We start from the raw sequence: 18,397 nt of genomic DNA on the forward strand, positions 1-18,397 counted from the left end.
GAGACCAACATCAGCATAACATACTTTTCATAAAAATGTCTCACTAATAAATCATAATTAAGATTACTGGGGCTACCTTTCCTCATGGTCATAGTGATTACTGGGGCTACCTATACCAATTATAATAAACTGATACTAATAGGAGTTTTTTGTGTGTTCCACAAATGCATATCAATCTAGACAGATAGTCTCTTTTTTTCTTTCTTTTTTTTTGAAAGGAGACAGATAGTCTCTTTAGGAAAAGAGAACTGAAAAATGTCACTGGATAGAGAACTGGGATTGATTATCCATCTAGAGCTTATTGCTAAGCTTGACAACATGCTTCACCCTTCAAAAATTTAAGGAGCTACTGAGCAGATTCTTTAGGAATGCGCTTGAGATTGTCTTTGTAATCGACGTAGTAAAGCCCAAATATTGGAATATAGCTATCCAACCACTCGAAATCATCAAACAGAGTCCAGCAGAAATATCATTTGACATTCACACCATTCTTTATTGCCATGTTAAGCCTGTACAAATGCCGAAGAATCCTTTCAACTCTGCAAGGACCCTTTAGTGGTTTGTCAAGCCCACGTTTATCGTTCTTTGCCCAAAAAATTGCATTTTCAGTAATGTAGATTTTAGAACTTCTGTATTTTTGCCTCATGAGCTCCAATATATTTTGCAGACCTTTGGGATAAGTGTAGATGTAATTCATTCCTTCAGCCTTAGGACCAATATATAGGGATTCCATCTACATTTTTGACCAATGCTAAAGCGGAAGCATTGGTATACCAATTGGATTGGTTTCTCTGGACTTGCTGGGTCGTTTTTACCATATCTTGTGGAATAATAATATTAGTGTTAAAAATTATGTTGATGGATAAACTGTGGGGGAAGAATGAGGTGTGAGCTAGGCAGGAGGAAAATGTGTTTAGCTTAATTAATTAAAAGTTAGGATCCTAAAAGTTAATTGGGTTATTAATAAAATGTAGACCTCCAATTAATGCATAACTGGCCAGTATATAATTCTCTTAATGTGTGATTGACTGAAATTGAGGCCATACCTTTCAATATCATTTAAGAAGAATAGTAAACAAGCCATAGCATATTTAAGGAATTATGTTCTATTCTCCGAGTGGTTGCAGAAAAGAATCTGTGATCACCATTTTTGGTTTGTACTGGGAAAATTTCACAGCTCACAGTTGGTAACCAGATTATCTGTTTTTCTTTGATGGTTGTGTTATATATATGAAGAGAATATTTCAAGTCTTGAACAATTTGAAACAGAACTGAATGCTTAAAGTGCATGCTTATAACATAGTATTAATAAACATTTAGCACACATGTATAGATGATACTCTGAAATATGTATAACTACTGGATAAAAGTACATGGTACTAATACAATACCCTGGAACATCTCAATTCCAGGTCCTGAATCTTAATCATCTACATAGCAGCAGGAGTAGCGTGACTCTGTCTCAATAGTCAATACTAGTGTGGAATTGCCAAAAGAGCTTGGGATTGCTTTTCATAGCGGAAACCATTTTTCTTGGAATCATCAGCAGACCAAACAAAGATACCATTAAGGTTTTGTTCACTCTTGAGCCTATGGCAGGCAGTGAAGAACCCATTTTCAGGGGACAATCCACCACTCCCATCGGTGCTAAAGCTCGCCAAGACCTTCCCGCCATTGTAATTTGAGCTTTGCATCTTGAAATAATTGATGAACTGAGACACAGTGTAGCTCTGATCAATGACCCATGGGTTACCAATATCATATATTTTGATATTTTTGAATTTATTTAATTAGCTTAATCAAATCTACGCTACAAGTATCAACAATTTAAAACTTAGTCAGCCTTTCTTTTGTTTAGAGTCGGGCCTATATGGCTTCATGAGTGCGTCAATATGGACTTTCAGTGTGAAGTCTAGTGTGGGTAACTTTCTAACTTTTCTACCATGTTGGGGAATAAGTTTAGATTGATACTCCATAACTCATTGTAATCATTTCATTATTAATGAAGTTCTATTCATATCAAAAAAAAAAAATCTACACCACAAGTATCAACAAATTTAATTTAATTTTAATAATCTATCGGCTCATTAAGTTCGGATCCAGTTAATTTTTCGTTAGTTACACTTAATTAAACTTCTTTGTTTTTTTAAAGACCTAGCAGGACGCTCTGCTAGGTTTGTGGTGCGGCGGCCCTTCTTGTTCGTCGTGACCTATACCTACTCCATTCATGGAGAAAATTTCAGGTTTTTGCCACTTCATCTTCGTCTTCGCTGTCTTCGGAGGTAGTGAGTCTGTTGAGCGGAGTTTGGGCGCTGCTGGGGCTGTGTCGGTGGGCCAACTTACTGTTGGTACACCATCGGAGGTAGGCGGTGATTACTGGGAGGAATGGGATCCGGGAAGCAGCCCCGGTGATCTCAGGGTTTTGGGGCGAGGTCTCGCTGTAGATGCGGTAGTGATTAGTGCTTGGGCGGATAGATGGTTGAAGGATAAGGGTGGTGGGAACCCAGTTTCTTCTTCTGCCGGTGGGTTTGGATCTTCATCTACTTTGGAAGGGATCGGTGGTATCTCTCTATAATTCTAGGACTACGACGCTATCGGGACGGGGTTGAAGAACGTCGAATCCTGGTGCGAGGTGAGGGGATTGGGTTCTGGTGGCGATGGCCGAGAGGTGGTGTCGGCTTGTTGGGACTTCAATGGCGGTGATTTGTTGGTCAGAGATGGCTATAGTAGTTTGGCAATCTCCTCCATTGCAGGTCATATGGGCGCGTTTGACGGCGCTGTTGTCCAGATCGTTGGCATCAGGATCCGGATCTAGGATCCGAGTGGGCTTGGCAAATGGAGCCGGATCTGGGATCCGGGTGGAGTTTGGTTTTGGACTGCGGTCCACAATCTTTGTTGGGCTTTTTATGATTTGCTAGAATGGATTGGGGCTCCTGTGATTTACTGGTATTGGATCCAGGACCCAATTCTATGGTATTTGTTCGTGAAAGATCGTCTGCCAACATGACCATGTTCTGACACCCTTGGCCGGCTTCGATCTTTAGGTGGGAGAGTGCCTTCATGCCGACGCCAAGTTGATTTTTGTCAATTTGTGCGTTGGAGTTCGATAGGTAGTCAGACCACCGACTACTCAATTCACTACACGGCTGCAATCCGTAGTGTAAAATCAGCACTGAGTCTCGACGTTGCTGCTCGCGCGTTATTAAGTTCTTATATTTCATATGTACCTTTCTTTTCGTACTGTTTTATTCCCTTCGTGATGTCTTTTGACATCGTATTGTTGTAATTTTTCAATTTCAATAAATGGTTGACCTCCTTCGATTCAAAAAAAAAAAATTCGTTAGTTAAGTTTTATACAATCCGTTGATTTTTTATTCCAGACCTAGTCTACACCAGAAACAATAGGTGAACGTGCTCTAATTAAGTGATGATAACCTAATTTAGTTGTTTTTGTTTTTTTTGTCTGAGCTTAGGCCCCGTTTGGGATTGCTTCGCTTTTAAAAAAATCAGCTTTTGTTCAAAATTTTAAATTTTATTGTGTTTGGTAAATAAATAAAAAGCAGCTTTAATTAAAAGTTATAGGTCACTGGCAGCAGATTTTAGAAGCAGCCTAGAGGTTGCTTTTAGAAGCTACTGTGGATTAAAACACACTCTGCAGTTGTTTTATGTACTGACAGCACTTTTAAAAATATTATTTACCAAACACGAAACTGTTTTAATTCACAGCTGATTATTCTCACAACACAGCAGCAGCCGTTTTTTAAAAAAGTCGCAGTAATCCCAAACTAGCCCTTAGTTTAGTTGAGCTGCTAGGTGAGTGTGTCTTAGATTTTTAAAGAAGAATCGAAGAAAAGAAAAAAGAAAGAAGTGCGGCTTGGCCACATTACATTTGGGTACTGACGAGTATATCTCTCTTTCTATTTCAGACTTCAGAATGATACGGAGCACTGCTTCTTCTTGCTATGGCAACAGAGGTCTTCACTCTTCTACTCTTGTTTTTTTCTTCACTAATAACTTAGCCTCGTTTCATTCGCGACCCTCAAAACCCATCAATCCTAGAATCACTACCCAACTAGAGCAGCATTTTAGAGACCCACCCATGCTCAAAGTCTCTAATGTTAAGGATGCCTTGAAGCTGTTCGATGAAATGCTTCAAAGGCACCCTCTTCCTTCCATTGTCCGTTTCAATCAAATGTTGGGTCAACTCGTGAAAATGAAGCACTGTTTGGAAGTTATTGGTTTGTATAAACAAATGGGTTTGAGGAGAATCCATCCTGATATTTATACTCTAACTATCATCATTAACTGCTATTGTCATTTGAACCAAATGGGGTTTGGTTTATCTGTCTTTGGTCACTTCTTCAAATGTGGATTCGAACCAAATGTCACCACCCTCAATACTCTCATCAAGGGCTTTCTTCTTGCGGGTAGAGTTGCTGAAGCAACAGCAATTTTCAGAAGAATGGTGGAGGGAGAGTATTGTAAGCCCGATGTGGTCACCTTCAACACACTAATAAAGGGCTTGTGCCTCAAGGGCAACAATAATGGAGCTCTTCAATTGCTTAGGAAGATGGAACTATCTCCAGACTGTAAGCCTGATGTAGTTTCTTATAACACCATCATTGACAGCCTTTGTAAGGATGCACAAATTGTTGATGCAATGAACCTCTTCTCTGAAATGCTCGGTAAGGGTATCACCACAGACGTCTTTACCTATACCTCTTTAATTCATGGAGTTTGCAGATTAGGCCAGTGGAAACAAGCTATGAGGTTGTTGAATGAAATGGTCAGTAAAAAGATCTTTCCAAATGTGCACACCTACACCGTCCTGGTAGATGCACTTTGTAAGGAGGGGATGGCAGTGGAAGCAAAAGGCGTGATTGAGATGATGGTTGAAAGAGATCTTGAACCTAATGCAGTTACATACAGTGCACTTATGGATGGATACTGTTTGAGAGGCGACATGGGAGAGGCAAGAGAAGTCTTCAATCTAATGGTTAGGAAGGGCTCAATGGTCAATGCTTATAGTTATAACATATTGATAAACGGGTATTGTAGGCATAAAAAGATCGAAAATGCCGTGACTCTTTTCCAGGAAATGTCTTGTAAGGGACTGGTGCCGGATACCATTATTTATACCACTCTTATAGATGGTTTTTGCAAAGTGGGGAGAATACAAGATGCCAGAAAGTTGTTCTCTAGGATGCAAGGTTGTGGCCAACTTCCAGATGTTCAAACTTATGCTGTTTTACTGGATGGCTTATGCAAAAACCAACAACTTGATATGGCTATAGAATTGTTTAGAGAAATGGGAATGGGAGACAAGAAGGTGGAGCCAAATATTGTAGTTTACAATATTCTTATCGAAGGTTTGTGCATAGCTGGGAAACTTGAATCTGCTAGAGACCTCTTCTTCAGTTTATCATCGAAGGGACTTCCACCTCAGGTGAGAACGTATAACATAATGATTGGTGGACTTTGTGATGGGGGCCTAATTGGTGAAGCAGAAACATTGCTTGGAGGTATGGAAGAAAAAGGCTGTTCTCCAAACGATTGTACGTATAATACAATTATCCGAGGGTTTATCAATAACAATGAGATACCAAGAGCTATCAGACTCATTCAAGAAATGGTGGAGAGGGGATTATCTGCAGATGCATCAACTATGGAATTGATTGTTGATCTATTGTCTAGAGATAATGTAGATACTGCTTTGTTGGCTTTCTTTAAAAATTCATTATGAAGTTATTTAGAATCTAACAGAACTTTACAGTATTATAAGAAAATTCAAAATTGTTGAATCTTGTTCTCTTCTGGTACAAAAAATGCTGCATCTTTGAAAACCTTGGATGTATAAGTGCTATTTATTTATCCATCAATTTACAGTATTACTCTTCTATTACAATGGAAGTCTCATTGCTTTAGAAAATAAAAGGAAATGGTACTAGTACATTACCCTAGCCTGGAATTCAAATCCACAGACTGAACTTGAAGCATGTACATAAGAAAGCAGGGAATTGTATGTGTACAATACTAATGTGGAATTACTAATGCTTTCGTTTTCTGTGTTAGGCTTTCTGGTGAAGGTATTCTGAATTTTTTGTAGGCTTCTGTGTTGTGTTTTGAGGAAATAAAGGTTTGGTTTTCCCTTTATCTTTTGTGCGTGGTGATGTTCTCAAGTGTTGTACTATCTGTGATGATGATCACAACACTATAATGTGCATCTATGTTTTCTCTGAAGGAGGTATAGGTAGAGATTATCCTTTAGAGAGCTGTAAACTACCCAAGAATTGCCCGGTGAAAACGCCAAGCCTGGAAACTTGACTGCAGAAGTAGTGAAACCTTCTCCTGAACTTAATACTGATGGAGCTTTAGATGTCAAAGCAGTATGTAGATGTAATTCACTCCCTTAGCCTTAGGACCAATAGGGATTCCATCTACATTTTCAACCAACGCAAAAGCAGAAGCATTATTGGTATAGTGGATTGGTTTTTGTGGACTTGCTGGGTCGTTTTTACCATATCTTGTGGAATAATAATATTAGTGTTGAAAATTATGGTGCTGGATGAAATGTGAGAGAAGAATGAGGTGTGAGCTAGGCAGGAGGGAAATGGGTTTTAGCTCAACTAATTAGAAGTTAATTGGGTTATTAATGAAATTTAGACCTTCCAATTAGTACATAACTGGCCAACATTATAATTCTCTCAATGTGTGATTGAATGAAACTGCTGCCATACCTTTCAATGTAATTTAAGAAGAATAGTAAACAAGCCATAGCATAAGCAAAGAATTGGGTTGTATTCACCGAGTGATTGCAAAAAGGAATCTGTGATCACCGTTTTCTGATTGTACTGGGCGTCTGGTACAACTTCATAGCTCCCAGTTGGTGATCGAATTATTCGTTTCCCTTTGATGGTTGTGTTATATATGAAGAGAATATTTCAAGCCTTGAACAAGCTGAAACAGAACTGAATGCTTAAAGTGCATGCTTATAGTTAAACATAATGTAGTATTCATAAACATTTAGCACAAATGTATAGAAGATATAACTACTGGATAAAAGTACATGCATAGTACTAATACAATATCCTGGAACGTCTCAATTCCAGGTCCTGAATCTTAATCATCTACATAGCAGCAGGGATAGTGTGACTCTCTGTGTACAATGCTAATGTGGAATTGCCAAAAGAGCTTGGGATTGCTTTTCATAGCGGAAACCATTTTTCTTGGAATCATCAGCAGACCAAACAAAGATACCATTAAGGTTTTGTTCACTCTTGAGCCTATGGCAGGCAGTGAAGAACCCATTTTCAGGGGACAATCCACCACTCCCATCGGTGCTAAAGCTCGCTAAGACCTTCCCACCATTGTAGTTTGAGCTTTGAGTCTTGAAATAATCGATAAACTGAGACACTGTGGTGCTCTGATCATAAGCATAGAACTGGAAATTCACATAGTCTATCAACTGGCCGTAGTTCTTCCACAAGGCCAAGTAGTGGCTCTGAACGTCATCGTCATCAAAAGGAGCAATGGAAGCGAACTTGATGACACCATTGTCCTTGAGGGTTTTTATAAGCTTTCCGATGCACTCGGAAAAGGTGTTGGGATCGGATTTAAAGTGCTCGTAATCAATGTCAATCCCATCTAGATTGTACTGCTGGATGATACTTGTGAGTGAAGAAACAGCATTAGAAACCCATGAATCAACTGAGGAAGGGTTGAAGTAACAAGAGCCACTATTGACACTGTCCCCTCCTAAGCTTAAGCCAACTTTCACATTTGAATGGGCATTCTTGATGTCTGAAACTTGAGAGGCGCCGAGGTTGTCAGTGTCCCAAAAGACGTTGAAATTTCCATTGGTGGGTGAAGAACCTGAGGTGTCGTAGTCGATGGCAAAGGAGAGAAGGAAGTGGAACTCAACATTTGGGTTAATGGGGACATCAGAAAACTTGACATTGTTGAATTCAGCTCCTATGTATTCCCTGAAGATATCTGAGTTTAATGGGGCTGCTTGGTTTGAAGTGATGAGGGCTTGAATGAATACAAGGCTGATCATAAGCTTCAACTTTGGAACTGCCATTGCTGCTGATCGAGTAGTTGCTAGTATAGATAGAGTGAAGTGAACATTGCAAGCTGCTCCAATTATATACTGTGAAGTGCACTCAATGTGAATATGCACATTTGGGGTTATGCGGAGATAAGCTAATTGATTTGGTTGTTTTCACAAAGCAGTTGCTGTACGTTGTGTTTATGCAGAACTTTGTATTGGCAGAGTAGCAGAAGACAAATTTGAGGTAATCTTATTCACATTAGCAGAGTAACAATTACCTTTCCCATCTAAGGGGTGGGCATTCAAAACCACAAAACCGAAATTATACACGTTTCATACTGAACCAAGGCAGTATGTGACTATGGGGGCAATCTAGTTTATATGTATAGAGAACCAAATGATTTAGAATGACACGAACTGTAAAGTGGCAACATGGTTCATACCGACTAAAAGTTTTAAATTTGGGAGTAATATATTTCAGCTTCAAACCGATCCTTCTAATACCGTAATTACCAATCTACACTGCATGTATCATGTACTTCCAATTTTTTCAATATATTTAATTAGTTACTCAAAATCTATGCCCAGGCATTAATTTGATTTGATTTTAATAACTCACCGACTCATTCAGTTCGGTTTCGATTAATTTTCAGTCAATTAAGTTTGGTATAATTCGTCGATTTTTTATTTCAAAGAGGTCACTCTTAAGTTAACAAATAGATGCTAAGTTAAATTTAGCTTTAGCTAAATTAGCTAGCTATATTTAGCTAAATAATCATGCATACCTAAAGCAAAAGTTATATTTCTCTCTCCTCTTTTGTCCACATGTCAGTTTATGATTCGATAAAATATAGTATATTATTTACAAATAACTACTACTGCTGGAACAATATTGTTAAATCAATAGCTATATTTAACAATTTTAGCTAAATTTAATTAAAAAATAATTCTTACTGTTTTTTTTTTTTTTTGTTGACATAGTAATAGAGATTTCATTTAATCTCAAAGCCAGAACGGCACATACAAATAAGCCCTATATACTTGTACCCTAAATCAGTGGTCAAGCAGTTAAGGGAATACGGGTACCATCCACTAGTACAATGAAGCTCACTTATACAAGAGCCTACACAACTACAAATCTCAGCTTACACTAAGAAAACTATCTTGAATCTCCCTTCGTCAATGCACTCAATTGTGGTACTCTAGGAGAGTCATTAACTTGGTGTAAAAAGAAACCATAATCGTGCAGACTTATGCTGACTAAGCCTAGCCAGCCTTTCTTGGGCCGAAGCCCACTATCTGCCCAAAAATAGGGAGTTATTGGAAAAGTAAAAACATAAACCATAAAGCAATAGTTGAGCCCAAAAGAAATAAATAATTCTTACTATCTCGAGTATATTTTAAATTTTAATGGGAAAAAAAAAAAATTTGAAGGCGTCAGGAACAAAAAAATAGTGGGCTTTTTAGGGACCAAACACATAAAGATTTGGGTATTGACGAGTATGTGTCTGTTTCTCAGACTTGATTATGCTACGGAGCACTGCTTCTTGTTGCTATAGTTACAGCTGCAGAGGTTCACTCTTCTACTCCTGTTGTTTTCTCCAATAATAATAGCTTAGCCTCGTTTCATTCGCAACCCTCAAAACCCATCAAATCTAGAGAAGCATTTGAGAGACCCAGAAATACCCAAATCAGTGAGTAATCTCAAGGATGCTGTTCGATGAAATGCTTCAAAGGCGTCCTCTGCCTTGGGTTATCCGTTTGGTCAACTCGTGAAATTGAAGCATTATTCGGATGTCATTGCTTTGTATGATCAAATGCACCTACTCATTATACTCTAAATATCATCATCAACTGCTACTGTCATTTGAACCATATATGGGGTTTGGTTTATCTGTCTTGGGACGATTCTTCAAATCTGGTCTTGAACCAGATGCCGCCTCGTTCACCACTTTGATCAATGGCTTCCTTCTCCGGAATAGAGTCGCCGAGCTAGGCTACACAAATTTTCAGAAAAATGGTGGACGGAGGAGGTACTTGTAAGCCCACCGTGGTTACTTTTGGCACACTAATAAAGGGCTTGTGCATCAAGGGCAACAGCAGTGCAGCAATTCAACTTCTCAGGAAGATGGAACGATCTCCAGATTGTAAGCCCAACTTAGGTGTCTATAGCACCGTCATTGACAGTCTTTGTAAGGACACGTTAATCGCTGATGCATGTAACGTTCAGTGTATTGGTAAATGGACTCTGTAAGGAGGGGATGGTCGTGGAAGCAAAAGACGTCATTGAAATGATGATGGAAAGAGATATTGAACCTAATACAGTTACATACAGTGCACTTATGGATGGATACTGTTTGAGAGGAGAGATGGACCAGGCAAGGAAGGTCTTTGATCTAATGGCTAGCAAGGGCTCAATGGTGAATGCTCATAGTTATACCATATTGATAAACGGATATTGTAAGCACAAATATATCGATGAGGCTGTGATGCTATTTGAGGCAATGTCTCGTGAGGGATTGTTTCCAGATACTGTTACATATAACACACCTTATGGATGGTTTTTGCAAAATGGGAAGGATAAGAGATGCAAAGAAGTTGTTCTCAGAGATGCAAGGTTGTGGCCAACTTCCAGATGTTCAAACTTATGCCGTTTTGCTGGATGGCTTATGTAAAAACCAACAACTTGATATGGCTATAGAATTGTTTAGAGAAATGGGAATGGGAGACAAGAAGGTGGAGCCAAATATTGTAGTTTACAATATTCTTATTGAAGGTTTGTGCATAGCTGGAAAACTTGAATCTGCTAGACACCTCTTCTTCAGCTTATCATCAAAGGGACTTCCATCTCAGGTGAGAACATATAACATAATGATTAGTGGACTTTGTGCTCGGGGCCTAATTGGTGAAGCAGAAACATTGCTTGGAGGTATGGAGGAAAAAGGCTGTTCTCCAGATGGTTGGACGTATAACACAATTATCCAAGGATTTATCAATAACAATGAGATACCAAGAGCTATCAGATTTATTCAACAAATGGTGGAGAGGGGATTATCTGCAGATTCATCGACCATGGAATTGATTGTTGATCTATTGTCTAAAGGTAAAGTAGATCCTGCTTTATTGGCATGGTTAAAAAATTCATCATCAGTTTGATTTGAATCTCTGAAGCAGAAACTTCCAAGTATCACAAGGAACTTTGGAGCTGCTGCACCTTTGACACCCTTAGATGCATTGTTGGCTCTCTATATCTTTGCAAATATGATTTTTAATTCTTTGCGCATATTTGTTGGTTGTTGTGGAGAGAGAGAAAGGAGGTGTTTCATGGCGAAGCGGTAGAAATCCATTGTTTACAGAGCTGTAAACTACCACCAAGAATTGCACAGTGAAAACGCCAAGCCTGGAAACTTAACTGCAGAAGTAGGGTCATCTGGGAACCTCCTCCTGAACATTTATTCAAACTTAATACTGATGGAGCTTTAGCTGGATGGAGAGGGGCTGGAGCAGTGATCGAAAACCATAAGGTAGAGTTAATGGATGTGTTAGCCTTTCTAAGGACTGGTAAGGGTAGTCCTCTAGAAGCTGAACTTGTGGCCATTCTGCAGGGAGCCAATTCTTCTACTGACTGCAATCTCCTCTCTTTAATCATTGAGATGACTCATCTGAAGCAGTGAGACTGATCAAGGATAAGAACTACTGTTGGGCCTGGTGGGGGGGGGGTTGGTTCAACATATATGCTGTCTATTCCTTCTGTCTGAGGGAAGGAAACGAAGTCGCTCATGCTCTTGCAAAGTTCTCTTTAATGGAGTAGGGCTTTATTCATTGCTTGAGGAAGGGACTCAGAGCTTTCAAATTGTGTATCTCATGACTTCTCTGCAATAAACTCTTCTACTTCTAGATGAATGATATTTCAACAATCTGATTACAAAAATAACACAGGCATTGTATGGATACACTAGTACATTTCTCAAAAATAACCAACATACATTTAGCAATAGTAGTACGTCTTCTATGGAAATGCAAGTTCCATTGCTACTGGATAGTACTAGCTTGGTTTGTGTGTCTATGATCAACAACACTGTGAGCTTCTAGTAATGCTGTGCAGTATGGAATATGATATATGAATATACAGATTATGTCTATGTAGAAATTCCAAGGGGTTACCTTAAGTTTTATTCATGGATATCTTTGTCTCGGCAGGAAAAGAAAATGACAATTGAAGTTGCTATAGTCCATTTAATAATATCAGGTGGTCATGCAGTCTCTGTTTTCTTCTTCAATCAGACAATTCTTTCTCTATGTGAAGCGGAAAATCTCTCAGGTACTAATACTATTACTGACTTGTTGCCACATATATTGGTTGCATCAGATAAACTCTTACAATGTTGTATCAGATAAATTAAAAAATAAATAAAGGAAAATTGTAGTCAATCTCTGTATTATTTTCAAACTCAAAAATGTCAGTGGATCTAAAACTGGGATTGATTATCCATATAGAGCTTATTGCTAAGCTTGACAACATGCTTCACCCTTTATAAATTCTTTTAGGAATGTGCTTGGAACTGTCTTTGTAATTAACGTAGTCCTGGAATATAGCCCTCCAACCACTCGAAATCATCAAACAGAATCCGGTGGAAATATCCTTTTGACATTTACTTATACTTTATCTTCATGTTGATCCTGTAAAAATGCCGAACAAATACTTTCAATTTCATGTGGATCCTTTAGTGGTTTGTCAAGCCCATGTTGAAAATATGGTTATGGACGAACCTTTGTGAGAGAGAATGAGGTGTGAGCTAGGCAGGAGGGTAATGTGTTTTAGATCAATTAATTAAAAGATAATTTGGTTATTAATGAAATTTAGACCTTCCAATTAATATATAACTGGCCAGTATTATAATTCTCTCAATGTGTGATTGGATGAAACTGCTGCCATACCTTTTAATGTAATTTAAGAAGCAGTAAACAAGCCATAGCATATTTAAGGAATCAGGTTGTATTCAGCAAGTGATTGCAGAAAAGAATCTGTGATCACCATTTTCTGATGGTAAATGCTAAAACTTCATAGCTCACAGTTGGTGACCGAATTATCTGTTTCTCTTTGATGGTTGTGTTATATATGAAAAGAATATTTCAAGCGTTGAACACTTTGAAATGCTTATACTTAAACTTAACATAGTATAAATAAACATTTAGCACACATGTATAGATGATACTCCGAAATATGTATAACTACTAGATAAAAGTACATGCATGGTATTAATACAATACCCTGGAACGTCTCAATCCCAGGTCCTGAATCTTAATCATCAACTGCGTGACTGTGTGTCAATGCTAGTGTGGAATTGCCAGAAGAGCTTGGGATTGCTTTTCATGGCGGAAACCATTTTTCTTGGAATCATCAGCAGACCAAACAAAGATACCATTAAGGTTTTGTTCACTCTTGAGCCTATGGCAGGCAGTGAAGAACCCATTTTCAGGGGACAATCCACCACTCCCATCGGTGCTAAAGCTCGCCAAGACCTTCCCACCATTGTAGTTTGAGCTTTGAGTCTTGAAATAATCGATGAACTGAGACACTGTGGTGCTCTGATCATAAGCATAGAACTGGAAATTCACATAGTCTATCAACTGGCCGTAGTTCTTCCACAAGGCCAAGTAGTGGCTCTGAACGTCATCGTCATCAAAAGGGGCAATGGAAGCAAACTTGATGACACCATTGTCCTTGAGGGTTTTTATAAGCTTTCCGATGCACTCGGAAAAGGTGTTGGGATCGGATTTAAAGTGCTCGTAATCAATGTCAATCCCATCTAGATTGTACTGCTGGATGATACTTGTGAGTGAAGAAACAGCATTAGAAACCCATGAATCAACTGAGGAAGGGTTGAAGTAACAAGAGCCACTATTGACACTGTCCCCTCCTAAGCTTAAGCCAACTTTCACATTTGAATGGGCATTCTTGATGTCTGAAACTTGAGAGGCGCCGAGGTTGTCGGTGTCCCAAAAGACGTTGAAATTTCCATTGGTGGGTGAAGAACCTGAGGTGTCGTAGTCGATGGCAAAGGAGAGAAGGAAGTGGAACTCAACATTTGGGTTAATGGGGACATCAGAAAACTTGACATTGTTGAATTCAGCTCCTATATATTCTCGGAAGATATCTGAGTTTGCTGGAGCTGCTTGGATCGATGTGTGGGATATGATGAGGGCTTGAATGAACACAAGGGTGATGATAAGCTTAAGTTTTGGAAGTGCCATTGCTGCTGAGTTTACTATATTTGTGTGGCTTAGTAGATATGTGTGAAGTGAACATTGTAAGCTGCTCTACTTATAGTGTAAAGTGTGAAGGGTAGTCGATGTGAATATGCATATCTGTGGAATAAGCTAATTGATCTGGTTGTGTGCAAAGCAGTAGTTGTACGTTGTGTTCATGTAGATCTTTGTCTTGGCGGAGTAGCAGATGACAAAATAGTAGTCTCTTCTATAATGTAATTTTCAGTGTCATACTATTGTACCTCTATTTTTCATGTTGATTTTTTTTTTTTTTTGGAAATAACCTAGTCAGAAGTTAGAACGAAACAAATACTGAAAAGAAATTTGGGCTTTTAGATTCATAGTTCTCTCAATCCAACTATAGAAGTTACACTAACTTGGCCCACAACTTTTGCTAAGGTGGTGATATTTGGATAGTTAAATATTTTATAATTGATTACATTCTCAACAATCAGAGTGGCGCAGCGGAAGCGTGGTGGGCCCATAACCCACAGGTCCCAGGATCGAAACCTGGCTCTGATAGAGAGTAGCTTCTCTTCCCGCTCATTAACTTTTTAGCTCAATGAAGTTGAAGAGCTCTTTTTTACACATGCCCTTCTGCAAAGTTTATGGGAGGAGAATAAAGTGGGATGCAATGCCAGTTCCCCTCTTTTTCTTTTTCTCTTTTCTTTTTTAGAAAACTATTTTGCATGTTAGAATCTAACTTAATGTGTTTAAAATGATTTTTGATTTTGCCCTTCTATATTGTATACTTAATCATGTTTGATTTTGCCCTTCTATATTGTATACTTAATCATGTTTCTCTCTTTACTGAAATTGAACTCGGGCTGTGTGAGTGTGACCACATAATTACTAGGTAACATGGATATAATGATGGGAATTTTGCTGTGATGTACAAAAGCATAGGCTAAGATAAAATCATGGGACCTCATCTTTTTTATCTTACAAGCAATAATATTAGAGCTGACCCACTATTTTTCCTTTCATGTTTTGTTGCATTTTATATCATCAGTAGTGTGTGGTACGTATTAAACATGTCATATCATTTCCTTTAACAGATAGACCATATGGTGTATATGCATATGAATGTGTCAGAGTTATTAGCATATTATCCTTTTCTAGGCTTAATTACTGAAAGTTGGTGCATGCATTTGAAACAAGGGTACATGTATATTTCACTATTTCTAGAAATTCTAGACTATCATTTTGGGAACTTTGACAAGAAAATTTTGTGATTTTTGTCAAATTTTTGGCAAATTAAATGCCTGGTTACGTACCCTTTTATGAAGAAAAAGAAGAAATTGTTTTAGAGAAACTGAATTTGAGAGGAATTTGCTGTGTCTTCTCATTGATAATAGGGGCCTCTTTATATAGAGGATTACAATGCATAGAATCTCAATCGTACAAGGAAAATAATCGTACATTGAATAGGAATCTAGATCCTTCTAATTTAACCCTATTACCACTAGGTCAAGTAACCTAGAGTTTGGGCCAAACACATAAAAGAGATTTCCTTAAACACTCCCCCTTGTGTTGCCCAAACGCGGTGCTTCTCTCATTGCCTCGTTAAAAACCTTGCCGAGTAACAAAAACCCAGTGGGACAAAAATAACCTCGGTCGAAGGGGAAAAAGAGCACAACACACCCTTCACGTTTCGAGACCATACATGTAGACATCTCCCCCTGATGTCTGCATCTCCCCCTGATGACTACGGTCATAGGAGTTCGGATAACTTCCGTAAACGATGCTACCAACATGTTTCTCGAAAGTGGAATTTAGGCAATGACTTAGTGAGCAAGTCTGCCACACTGTCCTCAGATCGAACCTAGTTCATTTTGATCTTGAGGAGAGTCTGTTGTTGCTGATTAAGCTTGGTGTTGTCGCTTTGATGTAGCCTTGCTTCTTTTGTTCAAAACAAGCTGCATTATCCTAAATGCTCGTAGGCTCATCTATGGTAGACTTCAAACCACAATTGTTCGAACATGCGTAACTATGAATCCAATCCATATTCATTCACGAATCACTTCGTGAAGAGCAATGATCTCTGCATTGTTCGAAGATATAGCGACTAGGGTCTATTTCTGTAGACCTCCAAGATATCGCAGTCTTTACCCATGGTGAACACTTAACCAGTTTGGGAATGACTTTTGTGTGGGTCAGAGAGATACCCAGCATCAGCAAAACCTTCCAAAACGCTAACTTCGTTTTGGGATGGGGGGAGGGGACGCAAGCTAGTGTCGGCGGCTTTCTTGGTATGTGATGGGTCCGAATCCATCATCTCTCTGTAGGGATAGAACAAGCCCATATCAATCATACATCTCAAGTACTAAAAGATATCTTTTACACCAATCCAATGACATCGCGTTGGCGCACAGCTATACCTAGCTAACAAGTTCACAACATATGAGATGTCCGGTCTTGTGCATTGAGCTAAGTACAATAATGCGCCTATTGTACTCAAGTAAGGCACTTCTGCCTCTAGCACATCTTCGTCATCATCCTTTTGACGAAGATGATCCTTTTCAGGATCAAGACTACGAACGATCATGGGGGTGCTTGAAGGCTTGACCTTGTCAAAATGCCTAAGCATCTATCAACACGATGCTCAAGTTCCAAACCGAGACATAATCGTGTTCTCCCAAAATCCTTCATCTCAAACTCGGGTTTCTAGTGTTCAGCGGTTTCCCTTAACTCTTTTAAGGGCTTCTAATGAAGATCATGTCCAACATGAACCGCGATAGAATCCGAAACTTGTTATAGAAACGCGTGGGCATATCCCTTCCCAATCAAGCAGTCACATTAGTGAGCGTTTCAACTTCTTTGTAAACGCGCTCCGTGGTCTAGAGCCACTTGACTTGGGTAAATGAAGTTCACCATGAACCTTCATGTATATTCCGTATCTAGATCCCCATAGAGATACGTAGTGACCACATTTGTAAGCTGCATGTTCAGTTATTCGGAAACTACCAAACTGACAAGGTAGTGGAGTGTAGTGACATCCATTACGAGAGAGTATGTCTCATCGTAGTCGATTCCAGGGCGATTTGTGAGAAGCCTTGCGCCATAAGGCGAGATTGTCATCTCTTTTTCTCATCACGCTTTCTAACGAAGACCCATTAGTCAATAGGTTTTATGTCAGGAGGTGTTGGCATCACTAGCTCAGAAAACCTTCCTCTTCGTTAGAGAATCCAACTTAACCTGGATCGCATCTTTCCATTTAGGCCAAATCTCTCTACGTTGGCATTCATTCATCAACGGAGCGTGGTTCGATATCATCGGACTCAACAAACTCATGCGCAACTACATCATCAATTATGATGGAGTTTCTATCCCACGTCTCATGTACACTAGTGTAATTTTCATAGAGCTCTATATTCTCAGGAATAGGGTTCTAACGTTGAGGCGTCCCCCAACAATAACCATAACCCGGAAGATACTCATGAGACGGATTTTGAGTGTCGATGATCAAAGGATTGGAATGTGCCAAAGTATCCTTCGAACCCACTGGCCTCCCATGCATTCTAGCTGGGGCCATGGCCTGTAATGCCAAAGTGCCACTCTCTATGGCGTTGGCGCCATGCCTACCTCTGTGTAGGGTGGCGCTACGTCCTCTCGTAGGGACGTCCATCCTTGCAGGCATGTTTGCAGCATATTTGTGTGATCTCGTCACTTTAGTAGGGATCGAGATGAGACATAGTGGGGACAGGCCACGACAATTCCTGTCGTTCCTGCTGAACATCTGTGTTCTTATCTCCCCCTAATGACGGGAAAACTGTCTCATCAAAGTGACATCCGCAAATCTAGCGGGAAGGAGATCACCATGCAAGGGCATGAAGTGGCGGACGATTGTTGGAGTCTCAAATCCAACTGAGTTGCTTATTCGTCTGTAAGAACCCATCATAGAGCGCTGTGACTGCGCAATTGGCACAGAAATGGCATACTCAAATATGCGTAAGTACGATATTTGTACCCAGTCACTAGCTGTAACGCAGAGGTAGATTGAGTGGCAGTGGGTCGTAGACGAATTAGCATAGCTGCATGCGATATTGCATCACCCCAAGCGGATATAAGGAGGTT

The 18,397-nt window shown here is 39.3% G+C and overlaps 2 protein-coding genes, 1 non-coding gene and 1 pseudogene across 3 annotated transcripts; 2 read left to right on the forward strand and 2 right to left on the reverse strand.

The window, feature by feature from the left end:
* The first annotated feature begins 3,889 nt into the window (after nt 1-3,889).
* Nucleotides 3,890-11,530, forward strand: LOC133730454 (pentatricopeptide repeat-containing protein At3g22470, mitochondrial-like; annotated as a pseudogene).
* Nucleotides 7,018-8,097, reverse strand: LOC133728464 (chitinase 2-like). Its single transcript, XM_062155876.1, has one exon. The coding sequence runs from the start codon at nt 8,078-8,080 to the stop codon at nt 7,169-7,171; it is 912 nt and encodes a 303-aa protein (XP_062011860.1). The 5' UTR covers nt 8,081-8,097; the 3' UTR covers nt 7,018-7,168.
* A 1,840-nt stretch (nt 11,531-13,370) lies between the features above and the next one.
* LOC133733113 (chitinase 2-like) lies at nt 13,371-14,350 on the reverse strand. The gene has a single exon (XM_062160719.1). It carries the CDS (start codon nt 14,303-14,305, stop codon nt 13,385-13,387), a length of 921 nt encoding a protein of 306 aa, XP_062016703.1. The 5' UTR covers nt 14,306-14,350; the 3' UTR covers nt 13,371-13,384.
* A 420-nt stretch (nt 14,351-14,770) lies between these two features.
* TRNAM-CAU (transfer RNA methionine (anticodon CAU)) lies at nt 14,771-14,842 on the forward strand. The gene has a single exon. It is a non-coding gene; the product is annotated as a tRNA-Met (tRNA).
* Nucleotides 14,843-18,397: the final 3,555 nt, after the last annotated feature.

Source organism: Rosa rugosa, chromosome 2, assembly GCF_958449725.1.
Source record: "Rosa rugosa chromosome 2, drRosRugo1.1, whole genome shotgun sequence".
Classification (NCBI taxonomy): domain Eukaryota; kingdom Viridiplantae; phylum Streptophyta; class Magnoliopsida; order Rosales; family Rosaceae; genus Rosa; species Rosa rugosa.